Source organism: Chelmon rostratus, chromosome 13 (assembly GCF_017976325.1).
Source record: "Chelmon rostratus isolate fCheRos1 chromosome 13, fCheRos1.pri, whole genome shotgun sequence".
In the NCBI taxonomy this organism is placed as follows: Eukaryota; Metazoa; Chordata; class Actinopteri; order Chaetodontiformes; family Chaetodontidae; genus Chelmon; species Chelmon rostratus.
In genome coordinates this window covers 15,108,345-15,126,935 of record NC_055670.1, presented here as the reverse complement: position 1 = coordinate 15,126,935, position 18,591 = coordinate 15,108,345, and the positions used below count along the sequence as shown (strand labels likewise).

The window sequence follows — 18,591 nt, the reverse complement described above, 5'->3', positions numbered from 1 at the left end:
AAAACTGTTAATTTATAGACTGGATTTCCACAATATTGTGATTTTTGCATTGTCTGTGCATTTTTCACTGTTTTGTTGACATATCATAGACCAAATTAATCAAGAGAATAACCCATGAAAATAACTTAATTGTTGTCTTAGTATTAAAATTAGGATCTGTGATCATAGAATAAATGAGAATAAGAAAACTACACACCACAGACTTCTTATTTAACTAGTTATCAATTATAAATATAAACAAATCTGAGCCTAATTGCAGAAATTCCCACACAGCTGGTTGCGAGCTTTTAATTAGAGCTGTGATTAGTGGTGATGTGCTGACATCTAGTGGTGGTGTATCAGAACAACAACCAGTTCTCAGCAGGTGAATCAACCGAACCTGATAAATGAATGCTTCCCACTAACAAAAAACACTTTATCCATAACCTAATATAAATGTGTTCAACTCGATGTTGATTCTTCCAGAAAAAGTCATTTATCGGAATTTACTGATTCATTAAACAGAAACTGAGACTTGAATTTCCTTTGTGTCAGTTGATCTGTGTTAAGGCAGCAGCTGAGCAGAGCTGAAACCCTGCAGCTACACCTCTGACCCCCACAGTACAGGGTGGGCCCCTCACCCTTAAACCAGTTACACATACCACAGCTTTTACAGAAAGGAGTTAACCTAATAGGGTTAAACATTACAATTATTAAACACAAAGACCTTCACAGCTGTTTTGCTCTAGTTGCATAGTTTTACCATGCAAGGATTGGTATTACCAAGGTACTAATTTTAAGTCGAGAAATTATGTGAAAGAGGAAACTACTTTTAGCCATATTAGTTTAGCATATTAGCATGCAAGCATAGCTAATTAGCAATAAATACAAAGTACAGCTGAGGCCGATGGGAGTGTCATTAGTTAGGCCACACATATGGCACTAGATTAAAAGTCACGGGACAGCAAGCACAGATTTATTCAGAATTTCACTTTCAGAATAGCTGACAGAATAAAAGATAAAGCCTGTTCGTGTGTTTTAGGCTGCAAGTTGTATAAATGTAAGGAATCCAACAAGTGGGTCCATGTTTCAGGGTAAAACAACAATGTGTTTAATTGAATATATGTTGAAAAGCCAAATCATCAAATACTGTCTTTTTATGCTTTCTCGCCATTTTTCATCACCTGCACTTCCCCGCACCTGTTCACCTGTGCCCAGCACATATACAGGCCCCACCTTTTTGGTTGCTCTGATCTGCCTGCCTGCTTTGAACTTTTACCTGTTTCTTACTACGAGTAAACATGAACTTCAACCTAAGCTGCTCGTCTCTGAATCTACATCCTGGTTCAAATCTGGTTATTTACTGAGCGTTTATACTTCACGCTGAATAAATACGACTAATTCATTTTGTGTGAATGAATGAACCATGAACTCAAGTAGCTGCAAAGATCCAGTCAGACCTCCAATCAGTAACAAGATCCCTAGTTGAATACTCTGGAGGTGTCACCTGGCAACAAGTACTGTAACGCCTGGCGAAGGACATGAAACATAGCACGTCTTCCACACACCTGAGAGTGTGTGTTTGTCAAGCTGTGCTCCATGCTGTTGCCGCTGTTTAAAGGAGGACGTGAGAGCAGTAAGAGGTAATGTCAACCGCAGCAAATCAAACCTTAAATGCTGATTTTTTTTTTTTCTTAATGAAAATGAAGAAAAATGAGCGAGCCTTCCTCTCCTCTACCTGGGGTCTGACAACACTCACTGGAAGGTACGTGGATGAAACACTCTCAGACCAGTGAATTAAACTGGTGATCTTCCATGTGGTAAAATCCCATTTTTAAACACACACACACACTGTATATCACAGAACTTTGGCTGTCGGCTGGCTGGATGCTGGATTATCTTATCTGGCATACCTACCGGATGTTTGGAGTTTCAAGGGGAGGAGGTTGATATTGTTTTGAGAGGTGGAGCCATAACAGTGCAGCATTACAAGGCAATTACAGCCTCTGTGTCCATTTGAGATCGGGAAGTATTTATTGCCATGGCTGAATCAGTGGGTTAGTGTCGACTTTAAAACTGTGGTATTGTAGGTATAGGTCCTTAATTAAAAATTCCATTTGCTGGAGGTGTGTGTGACCTGCTGTTGCAGGGGCCTCAGTGAAGGGAGATAATGCAGAACAGATCACATGTCAGCGAAGGAGAGGCGTATGACAGAAGTTTAAAGTCTCAGGCTCTGCAGGTTTTATAGATTTAGAGTCTGTAATTGAGTCTCATCACCCTTTCTCCACCAGAAGCTCTGGTTGCTTCCTCCAAGCAGAGGTGTTTAACTGATATCAGACTGTTTCTTTTTTCACTTCCTCAGAAATGCTGCCTAAATCAGAGAATAAGATTCACCCGCTGCAAGTGATCGAGGAGCAGCAGCAGAACAGGCTTCATTTAAATCAAGTGGTTTCTCGTTTTCAGAAGGTGAGTGTTCGCCTTTGATTTGTGACGCAACAGTCTGACTATTGTTAAACTCTCACCAGCATGAGGATCGAAGGAGTGAGGACATTTAATTTTGCTATTAAATGTACATGGGTGTTAACATAGGTAATATTGTCCTTGCTGTAATATAAATGCACCTTAGAAGAAGACTAAATTAAACCAGTAGGATGGTTTGCAAGTACTTTTTGAGGAGAATACAGAAGCTGCTTTGATTTTGTTAATGGTGGATTGCTCATACTCCTGTTTTGGAGTAAATTTGGCCTGTAATTAATCCACTCTCAGATAATGCAGATATCTATCGATCCAGATCTGGAGCCCGGCTGCTCTCTGTCCCGTAAGTGGAGGGTTTAGTCGGGTTTCAGCAGTCGGCTCGGCTGCAGCTCAGCTCTGACATCACTGATGCAGTGCAGAGAGTGAGCCAGCACCCTCAGCACTGACTGCAGAGGCTCCTCTCTCCCGCCATGCTGTCAGCTCTCGGCCTGAGGCAGACCTGTGCACCATAGCCTCCCCCTCCCCACGTTGCTTCCAGGATGGGGGTAGATGAGGCGGCGAAGTCGCGGCTGTTTCACACTCTGGCCATCAGCGCAGCCAGACCCTCTAAGCGCCTTCCTGTCTCCCCTTCTTTCCAGCGCTGCGTCCTCGCCTCCTGGATCAGGGAGAACATCCACAAGAAGGAATGCTGCTTCTTTGAGAGAGGTGTCAGGTAGGAGAAGCTGCTCTGCACAATAAGACAGAGACACTGTGGCACCTGCCTTCTGTTCTGCTGATGTGAGAGGAGGCATCGCCCTCAGCTACACATCAGTTGAATCTGTTAGTAGCTGTCGCTTCCCTTGAACTGCCTGCTGAGTAATCACATCTTGCTCTATCTTGTTCCACTTTGCTACATGGAAACACTGCAAGCATTCGCTTTTGTTTTTCCACCAGAGGGGATGTGTGCAAGTGTGACTACTCAAAGACCGAGCATGTGGATGAAGCCATCAAGCCAGAGGACTTCACAGGCGAGTCGTGGGACAGACACAGGCACATCCGCGAGGTGCCCACTGATGCCTTTGGAGACATCAGCTTTGGCGGTTTGGGACAAAAGACTGGCAAGGTGAGACCATCCTCACTCTGGATTATAGTAACATTACTTGAGTGCATGTAAATGTGGTGCATGTGTTTATCCTCGCCTCTGCGTCTGTGTTTTTATGTCCATTCTCAGTATGCGCGAGTGTCCACAGACACCAGCCCTGAAATCCTGTACCAGCTATTGACTGAACAGTGGAAGCTCACTCCTCCAAACCTCCTGATCTCAGTGACCGGAGGAGCCAAGAACTTCTTTCTGAAGGCTGGTCTCAAGAGCATGTTCCACAGAGGCCTCATCAAAGTGGCCCAGACGACAGGTGAGCCCGTGCGAGACGTCATGGGTGTGCTGATGATTAGCCAAAGAGTCTCCCTCTTCCTTTACTGCCAATTAATCTTACTGGCTGTGTCCTATTTTATACTGCTACAACATGCAAGCATTTGCAAACAAGCTTTCTTAACCCACAACAGTTTTATAAAGTGTGCCTGAGCCCATGTAGTATGTAAGTAGTATGTCCAACAGTCATATGTGTGGGTGTTCACATGAAGTTTTTGTGCATACCGTACATATGTTCCTTTATGGCCAAACAAATGATATATGTACAGTAGCACTGATTTGGGACGTATGCTGTGTTGTGCACAGGTGCGTGGATCATCACTGGTGGTACACATGCTGGCGTGATGAAGCACGTAGGGCAGGCGGTGAGGGACTACGCCCTGAGCAGCTCCACGCAGGGCCAGATCGTAGCTATTGGAGTAGCAACGTGGGGTATAATTCACAACAGGGATGCTCTGGTGCATTCAGAGGTACGATAACCACATTTGAACACATGGTTTGTCTCCTTCTTTTGACAAGATTAATCACCTGCACAACAGACAGCCCTCTCCTACCTTCCTCCCTCTCCTCCTCCTCCTCCTCTATGTCTGTAGGGTTGTTTCCCAGCGCATTATTTGCTGGACGTCAAGGGCCAGGGCCGGCTCTCCTGCCTCGATAACAACCACACCCACTTCCTGCTGGTGGATGATGGGACCCAGGGACACTATGGCGTGGAGATTGAGCTGCGCACCCGCCTGGAGAAATGCATCTCTGGAAAGCGGCTGGGAAACAAAGGTTAAGAATAGCTGAGGCAGCATGCCGTTACAGATAACATCTCAGATCTGATTCTATTTATCTGTCCTGCTTTTAATATTGATTTTTTTCTTGTCTAACCTCCAGAGAGTGGCGTGACCATCCCTGTGGTGTGTGTGGTTTTGGATGGAGGGCCAGGCACTCTCAATGTGAGTCATCACTTCTCTGTCTGTCTCTCTCTGTGCCTCCATTTGACCTGACTGCCTTGTGTTTCCCCTTTCAGACCATCTATAACGCCATGCTGAATGGTACACCATGTGTGATCTTGGAGGGCTCTGGGAGAATAGCGGATGTGATTGCCCAGGTGGCAGGACTGCCAGTGAGCCGGGTCACCATCGTTCACATCCACCACTTAATGAAAAGGTTCTTTGGCCAAGAGTATGAAAACTTCGCCGACCTCAAGATCATAGAATGGACCAAGAAGGTATGGGAGCGTGCCGACAGCAGTATCAGTAATAGAAAATACTAACACACAGCTGAGGCTGATGGGACCACCATTAGTTTTGCTGGTATTTAATAATCAAACCAAAGTATTGGACAAACTGAAATTTTCGACCTGACGATGATGATGCCAGATGAAATAATTCATCCTCTGGGCACCATGAATGGACCAAATTTAATCAAACCCAGAAATTTCACTCTGAAGCAAAAATGTCAACCTCATGGTGGCGCCAGAGGAGACTTCAGGAGAAGACCAACATCAGGATTTATCCTCTGGGGATCATGAGTGTTTGAACATTTAATCCATCGAATAATTATGGAGATATTTCAATCTGGACCAAACTTAAAAAGTTTCCAAAGTTGGATCTTTTCCATCATCTGCTAACGTGAAGACAGTTATTCATTCAGACTGGACCGCATCACCACGGTCTTAGTGTCCCCTCTGAAGCAACCAGTTGATTTCAGAATTGATTTTAACAATTCACTGACTACTTTCAAGGCTAATGGTCTAGCCCCAGCTTGATCGCAGCCTAAAATCCTCTGAAAAGAATCTCCTGGCTGGTACAAGGTCCAGGTTAGTAACTAGGGGCGACGGAGCCTTTGATGAACTTAGCCTTTAGCGACTTTAGTGTATACTTTCTGCCCCTTTCTACGAGTATGAGCCATTGTATCTGGTGTGATTTTATATTTTGTCTTTGCTCTAGTTTGGTCTTTGTCTCTTGCTCTTTGAAGCACTTTGCAACTTATATTTTGACACTGTGCTAAACATAAGTCCTGCTTGATTGTGTCTGCTTCCTGTGCCAGATTCAGGACATCATCAGGATGTCTCACCTGCTGACAGTCTTCAGGGTAAGCGAGGACAATCGTGGGGATGTGGATGTGGCTATTCTTCAAGCACTGCTCAAAGGTAAGCTTTGGCTTCCATGCAAATGCTCAGCACCTGATTGTAGACCGGCATTAAGACAGCATTAAACGTGAAGACAGAGAGGCTTGATGCCAAAGCAGCTCTTAGCGAGTATAATGTTACAAAGTGACTGCATGGTAACACAGATATTCTTGCAGATATTTTCATTTTAAGGATTGTCTTTCTCTACAGAGAGACATTGATAGCCACACTTTGCTTCAGTTCTCCTTGCTTGCATCTTCTTCCTCATGCTGGTCTTGAGGAAGACTGATGAAACCCATTTAGAGCAAGCCTAATGCATGCCGTTATAAAAGTGTACTGAGCCAAAGTGCTCCAAACGATGAGCAAGTCCACCACCCTTGATATTAGCTTAGGCTTCTGATCATGATGGATCATGATTCTCGCTAAACTGCTTTGCCCATAGTTTCCATCACTGAGTTCCATTAACTATGGAGTAATGAAAATGCGTTTCCAGGCAGTCGCCCCGCTCTCAGCGAGGACATCCGCTGTCCTACTTCGCCTGAGGCCACAAAGTTCATAGCAGAAACTTGGTTGTTGAGCAAAGCCTTGCTCCTTGCTTCTTGCTGCTTGTCTGTGCTGTGCAGCTTTTCAGATAACACTTTATGGTGTTTGGTGTAAGTAGTTCATTCATCAGTTTGTTGATAAGAAAGCAAGAGGAAATCATCAGCATTTTTTTAATTGATTAACCACTGAATTCAATTATGTGACAAGCCCGGAGGCACGAGATGTCAGGACTCAAAAATGCAGAACCACACAGCAGCGATAGGTTTCAAAATAAGAATAATTTATTAACTTAAATCGCTCAGGATGATATAACAAAACAAGGGAAGATAATCAAAGTACAAACAAAAGCGCTAAGGATCAAAATGGAAAAATAGCAAACTAATTTGGCAATAGACTACGAGAAAAGTATCAAACAAAAGGCGCAAGGCAAAACTTTAACTCAGAGGAAAAGTAACAACAAAAGATATGACTCAATACTTCTAACAAGACTTACTAGGTACTCAGGAGACAAGGATCAAGAAAGCTAGACAGCAAGGCAGTACAAGACATGGCACGAGACAATCTGGCACAGGACAAAGAGAGACGCGGACTATATATACACGAGGTAACAATGAACAGGTGGAGACAATTAGGGCGGGGTAGACAATCACACAGGCGGGAAACACACCGGGAAGTCAAGGGCCTGAAACGAGAGGAGAGTTAGGTTTCACAATAAAACAGGAAGTGCAAGACAAGACATGATGCTCGTGAACAAAACACATTAACAGACTTGACGAGACATAACATTATGAAGCAAAAACAAGCCAAATATTCTCCAGTTCCTGCTTTTCAAATATTATTATACAGTAAAAAGTGTCTTGATTTAGGATAGAGGTTGAGCTGATGTGCAGAGAGAGTCTTGTTTCATCTCTGGTTCATAAAAGTGCCACATGAGCCGTGTCACTGTGAAATCGCCTCCAGCCTCAAGGACCAGCGAGTCGCTGGGGATCGACAGCTGGAAGAGGCAGCTGGAGCTGGCTATAGCCTGGAACCGAGTGGACATAGCTGAGACTGAGATCTTCACTGAGGAGAGCCAGTGGAAGGTGAGTTCGCCTTCTATACAGCGACACCACGACACCAGCAGCAATCTGTGTCAAACAATTGAGCCTGTGTTGCCACCCTTCATGTTATTAAGATAAGATTAACAAGTGTGTCGGCCTGACTGGGAACACAAACTTTCTTTGTTGCAATCTAATGAGGAAGTAGCTAAAAGCTGAGTGGCGACAATTTCTGCATGGAAATTTCAACCGATGCTAAGCCGTCGTATTTCTCCAAATGACTGGCTGCAGTCATGCTCCCTGCTGGGATGCTCACTGTGCCTTCTCCTACTGGTTTTGTTCCCATCCAGTCCAGTGACCTCCACTGGGCCATGTTCTCAGCCCTGGTGGGCAACAAGCCTCAGTTTGTGAGTCTGCTGCTGGAGAACGGCGTGAGTCTGAGGGATTTCCTGCAGGACGAGGAAACCCTGTGCGAGCTCTACAAGCAGCTGCCCGGCTGCTTCTTCCTCCGCAAGCTGGCCAAGCGGGTCCACAGCTCTCGGCGCAGCAGGAGGCCGGCGATCGGCATCCGGGCTCGAGCTCACTCGGGCGAGACCATCGCCATGACCCACGTGTCTGACGAGGTGCGCCACCTGCTGGGTAGTTTCACCAAGCCCCTCTACCCTCCCTCCAGCACGGTAAACCACTTCAGCATGTCTATGGAGGATTCATCCGCATCAGTGAGTCTGTTTATCCATCATCTACTATGCTTTGTTTAAAACAATCAGCCAATCTGAGTAAAAAGCAAACTCTGACTGAGAGCCATGACGTTAAGGATGTTGAGGTCATGCACTTATCAAGTCTCTGGCTTCTTTCAAAACTCATTTATACATTTCTTTTGTGTGAAAGTATTTGGAAATGTTTGATACATGTTTTATTTATGGTGTCTAGCTGTCTAAAAGTCAGGCAGATTCTCAGGCTGCACTCAGGGAGGACGCTGCTGAAGCGCCGAGGGACTTCGGCAGAGACCTTTTCCTCTGGGCTGTCGTCCAGAACAGTAAGGAGCTGGCTGAAATCGCCTGGGAGCAGGTGACCCAAACGTTCACCATTAACGTTCGAAAGTGCTTGTTTGTGTGTTGTATCTAAGCGGCCCTCCTGTCTTACTGTACCTGTATGTGCACAGTGTAGAGACTGCATGTCCGCCGCCCTGGCCGCCAGCAAGATCCTGAAGAAAATGGCAGAGGAAGGAAGTGATGCGGACGAGGCGGAGGAAATGCGAGAGCTCGCCAATCATTATGAAAAACACGCCATTGGTAGAAGAGTGGCTTTGCTGGTGTAAAAGATTTTACAAGCTTAGCATTTGTCTTCATTGTGTGTGTATGTGTCTGTGTGTGTGTCGCAGGTGTGTTCAGTGAGTGCTACAACAGTGACGAAGAGCGAGCTCAGAAGTTGTTGGTGCGTGCGTCGCTGTTTTGGGGAAGGACGACGTGCCTGAGGCTGGCACTGGAGGCTGATGATAAGATCTTTATCGCTCAGTCAGGTGTTCAGGTAGAGCAAATTGAGACATTTGCCAGCCGCGTTGAATGCAAAACTTTTTGTAATAGAAAAACTTGAAAAACTGAAGCCAATTAATCTAAATTAATGAGTGAGACTTTGATTTCTGAGTGTAGGAGATTGAGTGCGACCCACTCTGATAGCTGGTCTGTCTTGAAGGCTCTTCTGACACAGATCTGGTGTGGCGAGCTTTCAGTGGACAACCCTGTGTGGAGAGTTCTGCTCTGCATGGTTTTCTTCCCACTTATCTACACTGGCTTTCTGGTTTTCAGGTGCGTTTTATCAGCTCACAACTGTCCCATATTTAAGAGGCTCGCACTATGCCACTGCTTTTAGTTATCTCTTGTAGCATGAGAGCTCTCATTATGCAAGATGTTGTGTTGAGATTGATACAGCATGACTGACACTTGGCATTAATGAAATAAGACACAGGTCATATGAAAAAGAAATAATAAGAGTGGAATCATGTTTTTGCTGTATGAGGCAGCTTTAAAAAGAGGTCAGACGAACACACTCTTGGTGTGTTTCCAAAGCAGCCAAATATTTTGCTTTCTAAAAACACAAAAAAACTGCAAACCTACTGAATGCAGCAAGAAGAGCAAGTCGATACAGTCAAAGCCAATACACCGGGCCAATAAAGTGGACCAGGAGTCAGAAAGAGACGCTCTCTGAAGGGGAAAGAAGTTGCTCAGCATGACCGCACTGATTCAGCACATCTGTAACACAGCCACTTGTGCACCACTTGTTTCTGAAGCCAATGCACAAGGATGAAAACCTCTGGAACCCTGAGCATTGAAGAAAAGTAATGCTCTGATAAAGATCATCATTTATCTTAAGTTCAGATCCAAGATTACTTTTGGAAAAAGTAAAAAATATGAATATCAGCCACCTTCTTTGGCCAACAGTTTGGCCAATGATTGTGCTGCAAACAACACCCAAGACATCCAAAATCCTCACTGTTTTCATATTGGTGTAAGCTAATAGTGCCCTCATGTGCACTGAAGAAGAGTTTACAGCTGTTATATATTTGCGTTAAGTCGAATGCTTTTTATGCCTCTTTTATTGTTTTCTAAGCACAACTGGTTCATGTTGTTTGTCATTTATGATGTTTATTATTAAAAGCGTTTTTTGAAGGGTTTAAGTTTGCATATCTGAATGTGTTAACATACTTGTGCCTCTGCTTTTACTACTGCGATGCTCAGCAGTGTTGTTCTAACTCTCCCCAGACGTGATGAGGTCATCCAGAGAGAAACTGAGAAGAACGAGGAGATTAAGACGGTGGAGAAAGTGACGGGAAGTACGCTTCGAACAAATTGTAGTAGGCTGTAAGTAGACGGTCGCCTCTGACAGCAAATGAGCACATTCACTGAAAAACCAGGCGAGATTGTATAAGAGCTGCAGACACCTTTACATTTAACGTTTTTCACCTGCAGGTTGGTTAGGGGAAAGCAAGAAATCAGTGTCCCAAATGTCACCTGAGTAGACTAGTTAGACATGAAAACAAGTTGCCTCTGACCGCAAGCCCCTTTTCTGTCTGCAGTGACCTCACCAGCCTGAGGCGCCTGAAGCCTCTGGGCAGCTGGTCCAGAGCGGCCTGCCTGTACAGCTCCCCGCAGGTCAAGTTCTACTGGAACATCGTGTCGTACTTCGCCTTCCTCTTCCTATTCGCGGTGGTGCTGATGATCGACTTCCAGGACACGCCGTCTGTTTGGGAGGTGCTGCTGTACGTCTGGCTGCTCTCTCTGGTGTGTGAGGAGGTCAGGCAGGTGAGAGAGTGCGGCCGGGATGTGTGCGCTGTGCAGATATTGAAGGATGAATCAACATGTGCTGATGTGCTGAGGTGCAGACCAGCATTTCACAGCTTTTTAATGTTACACCGTCGCTCATGTCAGGGCTGTTTCTGAACATTTTGGGACCCTTAAGGACAGCTTGCACTGGTGGTCCTGCAAACCTAAACCACCACCACCTCTGGCCTCAAGGCCGCAAATCATTCTAATATCCCTGAATGAAAGGGAATGAATAGGCGTAGTTATAATCAGTAAGGCTTTTAATTAATGCTGCAGGAGGCAAAACCTGTGCAAACATGCAAACCCTTCTGCCTCTTTCTCTGCTGCCTCGTATCTCTCCACTAAGCCTCATCCACCAAACCCACAAGTTCGATCTGCAGCAGAAGGAGTTGGCTGCCCTGTGACACCTCATGCCACGTAAGGCCCGCTCTCCACTGCATAGGCCTCGCCAAGACCCCGGTTCCTCTTATTCTGACTCATTTTATCAGCAAAGCCCCTCCGGCGCTCTGTGGTCCTGGAGCAGAGCGGCCCAAAGCTTCAGAGGCAGCTGCAGCGATGTCTAATGGACCAGTACACCACACACACTCAGACGTCAAGAGCGCCATCAAACATAGTGAAGCCTAATCTCTGCGTGGAGCCAGGATATGCTCACACACGTGTTGTACTATGCGGCTTTGTAGGCAAAGTAGGTATCGGAATTTTATGACAAGATGCAGGATTTTCTGCCACTAAATCAGGCTTCTGAAGGGACGTGCACATGCATCTGCTTTGTAGAGCAGCCAATAGGAATTACAATACGCTGAACGGTTATTAAGGAAATTAAGGGAAAAATGGCTTGTGCAAAATAAAAATGTATCAATAACTTTTAACTTAAATATTAAAGCTAGAAACAGAATTGAAAATAATTAAAATGTAAACTTTTAACAGGACAGAAGTTGAGCTTTTCCCTTAAAAATCAAATGCCTGTAAAAAAAAAAAAAAACACCACTGCATGGGGCCCCCTGGTGGTTACAAGGCTCATTGCAGTCACTCATAATGTATATGTGGAAAAACAGCCCCAACTAATATTATGACATTTTTACACTGTAATCAGAAAGAAAGAAATAGGAGCCTCTGCATCCAAAGTGTGTCTTATTCTAAGAAATATCTACATTACCACAGTATTAAAATCCCAAACTGCTAGTTTTAATTTGTCTTTTCTGTTTCTCAGCTGTTTCATGATCCTGATGGCTTTGGGTTTCGTAAGAAAGCCAGGATGTACATCAACGACCTGTGGAATATTTTAGATGTTCTCTCCATCCTCCTCTTTATTATTGGCCTTGCATTTAGGTAAGCATCCTTCCTCCCAGACAATAACTTTAGGCCATGAACGTGCCCTCCAGACGCTGGGTTATCTATGAATTACAGTGTTTTCCTATTTTAGGCTGACGACTGAGCTGTTCTATGCGGGTAAAGTCCTCCTCTGCATCGATTTTGTGGTCTTCTGCCTCCGTCTCATGGCCATCTTCACTATCAGTAGAACCCTGGGACCCAAAATCATCATCGTCAGGAGGATGGTGAGGGGGCTACATTCCAATATAACGAACGCCGATCTGATGTAACATGGGAGCAACTGCACAGCACAAAGTGCTATGCTCCAAAACACCTTTTATCTAATGCAGAAAGAGGCTTCTGCCTCACTGGGCCTCCATCTGGTGTCTGCAGATGAGATGCACACTTTGTGATAAATAAGGTGTTTTTTGAAGTGTTGCAGGGGGTCTGTTTGTTAACACACTGTGATCGGATGTGTGTTCAGCTGCTGTCATTCCATTCTTGCTTTTTATTGCAGAGATTGTAGCTTGTGCAACATGGCAACCTTTAAGATACTGAAACTTGTCCCTGCAAAAGAACTCTTGACCCCTTATTCTGCTCAGAGACCCCACAGATCAGAGAATCAATAGTTGTTCCACAGTCCAGGCTTGAAACAAAGCCTGTTTTAGCTTCAACAGCTTGTAATAACCTTCTTTTTCTTAATTAGTTTATTATGAGTAGTGGTAGAAATTATGTTACATGTCACTGGTTGCAGTATTCAGACGTGTCCATTTTTGTCCTCCAGATGATGGATATGTTCTTCTTCATGTTCCTGCTCAGTATCTGGGTGGTGGCGTACGGTGTGGCCAAACAAGGCATCCTCATCCACAATGACAATCGGCTGGACTGGATTGTCCGTGGGGCGGTTTATGAGCCATACCGCACCATATTTGGGGATTTTCCCACAAATATTGATTGTGAGTGGAGACTGAAAATGGTATTACTTGGTTTGTAGTCTTGTCAAGTGAAAAATGAGTAACTATTTCTTTGTGTGTATTAGCCATGAGTTGGGGAACACTTTCTTTGCCCTCCGCAGACGCTGCATTTGACATAGAGTCCTGCAGCATGAATGGCACCGACCCCCTGAAGCCCAAGTGTCCTGTGCTGAATGAAAACCAAACACCAGCCTTCCCCGAGTGGCTCACCATCATCATGCTTTGCGTTTACTTGCTCTTTGCCAACATACTGCTGCTCAACCTGCTCATAGCCATCTTCAAGTGAGTTCTCCTCCGCATCCTCGTGCCTCCATTCAGTCCCAGTGGCGTGAGCTCTGTCTCTCTTTGTGTTCCTGTGCAGCTTTACGTTCCAGGAAGTTCAGGATAACACGGACAGGATATGGAAGTTTCAAAGATATGAGCTGATTAAGGAGTACCACAGCCGCCCTGCCGCCCCTCCTCCTTTCATCATCCTCAGCCATCTTTACCTCTTCATCAGGAACATGGTGCTGTGCAGGCCGCCCATCGTATACACAGAGTTCAGTAAGTATTGAATTAGTGAAGCAGACTTCATGGTTATATGCAGTATAATTATGAGCCAGATTATTGTCATTATAGTCAAGTCCCTGAAGAAAAAATGTCATTTTCCCAGATCTGCTCTGGCATTCGTTCATTTGAGAGCTTTTTTACGATTTTTTTTAAATTGGGTTACAGTCATCCCCCTGTTATAGAACCGCCTGTCATCACATGACCAAAATTCCATGCCTAAGTCACATGATCAACTGCTACACCATCTCCGTGACAACCGAGCCTGTAAGTGAGAAAACATGTGCCACTGTATTTCAGAGAACGAGCTTCCTGAGAATGAGGAAGAGGAGCTGCTGTCTTGGGAGGCCTTGATGAAGGACAGATACCTCCTGTCCACGCAGCAGGAGCAGAGTCAGAGCATGGAGCGACGCATCCTGGACACAGCCCAAAAGTAAAGTCCCACAGGGATGAAGGCCAGTGTAGCTGTGTAATTATCCCCCTCGGGGTCCATGTGAGACCCCTCATCCCACCTTCAATATGTTGTAGTTCTGAAAGTTCAACACAATGTGATTTTACCATCTCAAGTTGTTTCATTTGAACTTTAAGGGTCCTGTAGGTAGAGAACTATGGAGTATTTTACAACACAAAATGGAAAAGCTTATGTAGCATATGTTTTTACCCCTTAAGGCCCCGGCCTTTAGGCCTGGCCTAATGTTAAAGCCGCCCTACGCAATATTTTTGTATTAATAATCAACCTTGTGTGATGAAATGTGTTGCCCATGGAAGAAAACCTTTACTTCAGTTCTCTTTAACTCCATGGAGCTTTTGAACATCTTTCAGCTTACTGTTAGATGAGAAGGTCGACGCCACTTTCACGTCTGTCCATTCAATGTGAATCTAGAGTCGGGACCAGCTAATATTATCTTAGCATAAAGACTAAAGCCGCCTTTTTGTTACCTTTGGACAGAGCCAGGCTAGCTGTTTCCACCTGTTTCCAGTTTTTGTGCTAAGCTAAGCTACATGGCTGGAGGCTGTAGCTTAGCATTTAACAGCAGCAACATAGTCCTTAAGGTGTGATGTGGCTCAGACTGCTTGTTTCTTTCTTGAGGGTTGCGGCCATAAGCGATCAGCTGGAGAGGGAAGAGGAGACGAGCTCTGACGCCACGGTGAAAAGACTGGCCCGACTGGAGGAGCAGGTTTGGACCAGATTTTTGGTTATCACTAATGTTGCACCCGTGTCTGTAACGTTTCACATTGGGGAGCGAGGCGCGATGCAGGAAAGCACCCACGTGTGTTTGTTGAATTTTATTTCCGGACGTACGCGGTGGAAAATCTGTCATCTTTGTCATTGTGTAAGCATCCATCAGACGTATTTGACCCACTTTGATTTTGTCTCGTCAGGTTGTCCAATCAGCCAAAGCCCTGCAGTGGATTATGGACAGTCTGAAATCTCAGGGTTTTGCAGCAAGAGAAGCACCATCACTGAGTTAGCAACTGGCTTCCTCATTCTTTATTAATTTAATATTTCTGCCATAACTTTCAAAATATATTACGCATCAGATCTCCCCTCTTGTTTACACTTTAATTCTTCCCCGCAGCACTAACTTCGTCAGACGAGTCCCCTGACACGTACGCCAGTACGTCGGAGAAAGAGGACGGGTTCCACGTGAACGCCCGCCAGTTTCATTACCCAAACAGCAAACTCACACGCTTCTCTGTGCCTGAGGAGAAGGTGCCATGGGAGGTATTTCACATGCATTTCCAGCACAGCATCACCAGCCGCTGGTCCGCAGAACATCACTGCATAAAAAAGATGGTTTGACTTTACTGGATCCAGGTGGTTTTCATGTCCCCTCTTTTCAGGTCAGCTTCAGCTCATACATGCCAACCTATTACGCCTCTGAAGACATTGAGGACCATGTGGATGGGTATGGTTTACCAAGAGGCCATATGCAATGTTAGGTTGTGTGGATATACATCTCAAATAAATCAGCCACCTCTTACATTTTATTTATTGTTTCTCCTCGCAGATCACAATCAGACACCTTAGATAATTACAGGTATGATGCTAGATAAGACATCAAAAAGCACCTTCAGTAACCTCACAAGCATGTCTTGATGCCTGATGTGCGTCTCATCTGTCATTAGAAACCCAGGAGGGAGGACGGGCATCAGGGGACGAGGTGCGCTAAGCCGCCTTGGTCCAAATCTGAATGTAGATCTCGTGCTCACACGGTGGGTCGTCTTAATCCGTACCTTTAAAAACCGCCACTGGATTACGTGGCGTGATGTAAGACTTTGAAAATGAATTTTCAGGTGGCGAGACAACGAGCGCTCTGTTTTGGAGTACCTGGCAGTCTGGGGCGAGAGCCGGGGAACCTTGGCTTTGCCTTCAGTGAGTCCGGCTGTCTGTTCACTTCAGGTGCTGTTGTTTTTCTGAACTCTATGACGTGTTCAAATAAATTTACGGCTCTGTTGTGCTTCTGAAACCTTCAGGGACCCGTCCAATCTGCCGACCACCTGCCAGTGACTCTGAAGAGAACCATGGGAAAGAAGTTGTATGAAAAACTAAGCGAAAAAGTACCAGAGGGAACAAAGGTAAGCCTGGTCAACACGTTGGTTTTAGGGCCGAGCTTGAATACTTCTGGAGGGAGTCAAACAAATAATGAATACAAAAAGTGCAGCAGCCAGTTCAAAACTATAAATCTAATAAAAGTATATATAAAAGTAAAGACGTCTGCCTGTGAATGCAGTGTCTCTTGACACTAAAACCATTTTCAAGAATTGTTGAAGAAACAAGTCTAGTTGATAAAATGCCTTTGACGGCGATTCGATCTTGAGATGAGTTTTTAAACACTCACACATTCATTAGGAACCATGACAGTAAAAGCTTGATCCCCATGAGACATGAACTTTGAGCGGGACAAAACAAAGAGCCCTTTGTCTGTTGACCTTGGAGGCCTTGTGGACCTGTGAGGCATTAGGAATCAAAAATAGCCACGAGGTTTAGAGAAGCCAGCGTTGAGCTTGTGGCTGAGGAGCGAAGCCTAATGCAGTCTGACACAACAGCCCTGCAATAAATCCAACCGTCGTGAAGGTTCATGTGGTCACTTTTTGTTGAAAGTGTTGTGAGAGATGGTGATTAAACTTTACGATCCTTCTGGAGGCAGCAGTCTGTGGTGCTGTTGAACTGTGTTGCATTGTACTGACTCAAAAAGTTTGGCGCTCTCATCAGCTTAAATTAGTCGGTGCTTTGCCTCGCTTTTACAGGACAGACTGGCTTTTTTTGATTACATTACTTTTTAAGAGTGAAATGAGTAATAATTGAGATTTTCCTGACTCTGACAAGGAGGACTATGTTGATTCTGAGTGTTTTCCTGTGTTTTAGGTGTTTGAGGGCTATGTGGACGACCCCAGGAACACAGATAACGCCTGGGTGGAAACCACCGTCCTAAACATTCACCTGGACAGAACGAGCCAGGTGATGCTCGATATCAACAACATGGTGAGAACATTGTTATTTTATTGTGTTGAGGATGTAGAGCATCCAATATGCTTCAGTTATATGAGGAACTTGACTGATGGACTGTGTTTCCTCTGCACCGGGATGATTTCTGGGGATAAATTCAGGATATGACCCCTGACACAGTGAATATATAATTACTGTTTTCTGATTGTCTCCCCTCCAGGTGCTGAGCAGCCATGGCGGCCTTCAGTGGCAGGAGGTGAGCGGCAGAACCAGACTTGACTCAAACCAAAGGGAGTCTCTGCGGCAGGTGGCTGAGTTCCACAACAGGAAGTTCTGATGTTCGCCACCGCCGTAGCTGAAAACGTGCCTGTCGGCCCGCAGGCTGTCCTCTGCCTGTCCATGTGGCCTTTAGTTACGGCTGACGTAGATTCGCTCTGTTGCACTGAAATGTGAAAAAAAAGAGGCTGAAAACAAGACACTATAAAGCCATGATGTTATGCTGCTGCAGATTATTTTTCAAAAAATTTGCACAAATGTCACAGGACAGTGGCATGTTTGGCCCACACACTGTGCTATGTGTTAGCATTCATATGTGTTCACTGATCATAAATACTTCAGCTACAATCCTGATTCCAAAGATGTGGTGTAAAACCTAAATGTAAGGTAGAGTAAAGTTTTTCACCGAAAAGCAAAGAGAGAGAGCTTGCAAAAGTCAAATGTAGTTTTATTGATGAGATGAGGAGAGAAGAGCTGATGCAGAGGTTATGGGTGAAGCAGGCGGAGGCAGGCGGAGGCAGGCGGGCTGCCGGCTGGAGGACGGGCTGGCAGGAAGCTGAGAGATCGTGGAAGGAATATGAACACAAAGTTAAGCAGAGTTAAGAGAATGATGAGCTCCACGAGGGGACGGGCTGCAGGTGTGCAGGATGATTGGCAGGAGGAGGGAGTGGAGAACCACACCCAAACTCAAAGCCACACAGACAAATGAGAAAACAACAGCAGGAACACACGGAATGAGGGAGAGGAACAAATGGACCATGACGGTGAATAAAAACAGAATAAACTCATTTGTTAACAAAGTGTTTACCAACAACAGTTTTAGAAAGTCTTCCTGAGCCCATGTAGTAATCTCCTTTAAGTGGTGAACCTCGCTCCATCTTCGCTTGTGAACGGCTTAGCCTTTCCAGGATGCCTCTTTCATACCCAATCATGATACTCTCACCTGTTTACCTGTGGAATGATCCAAACAGGTGTTCCACAACTTTCCCAGTCTTTAGTTGCTCCTGTCCCAACTCATTTGAAACATGTTCCTGCATCAGATTTAGAATAAGCAGATATGTATAAAAATCAATGAAGCTGATGAGGCAAAACATTAAATTTATTGTCTTTGTGCTGTTTTCAGGTTGACTATAGGTCACAAAGGATTAACAA

General features: G+C 45.0%; 1 protein-coding gene across 1 annotated transcript; it reads left to right on the top strand.

The window, feature by feature from the left end:
• The first annotated feature begins 2,020 nt into the window (after positions 1 to 2,020).
• On the top strand, positions 2,021 to 18,136 carry trpm2 (transient receptor potential cation channel, subfamily M, member 2). Its single transcript, XM_041951074.1, has 34 exons — positions 2,021 to 2,036; positions 2,342 to 2,445; positions 3,093 to 3,166; positions 3,388 to 3,556; positions 3,665 to 3,845; positions 4,169 to 4,332; positions 4,456 to 4,636; positions 4,742 to 4,803; positions 4,878 to 5,078; positions 5,900 to 6,002; positions 7,485 to 7,606; positions 7,912 to 8,280; positions 8,492 to 8,629; positions 8,724 to 8,853; positions 8,943 to 9,088; positions 9,254 to 9,366; positions 10,321 to 10,419; positions 10,647 to 10,860; positions 12,092 to 12,210; positions 12,305 to 12,437; positions 12,977 to 13,148; positions 13,268 to 13,448; positions 13,528 to 13,709; positions 14,013 to 14,145; positions 14,782 to 14,890; positions 15,096 to 15,180; positions 15,293 to 15,438; positions 15,558 to 15,622; positions 15,725 to 15,754; positions 15,843 to 15,929; positions 16,011 to 16,089; positions 16,191 to 16,292; positions 17,083 to 17,199; positions 17,384 to 18,136. Exons 1-34 carry the CDS (start codon positions 2,021 to 2,023, stop codon positions 17,498 to 17,500), a joined length of 4,443 nt encoding a protein of 1,480 aa, XP_041807008.1. The 3' UTR covers positions 17,501 to 18,136.
• Positions 18,137 to 18,591: the final 455 nt, after the last annotated feature.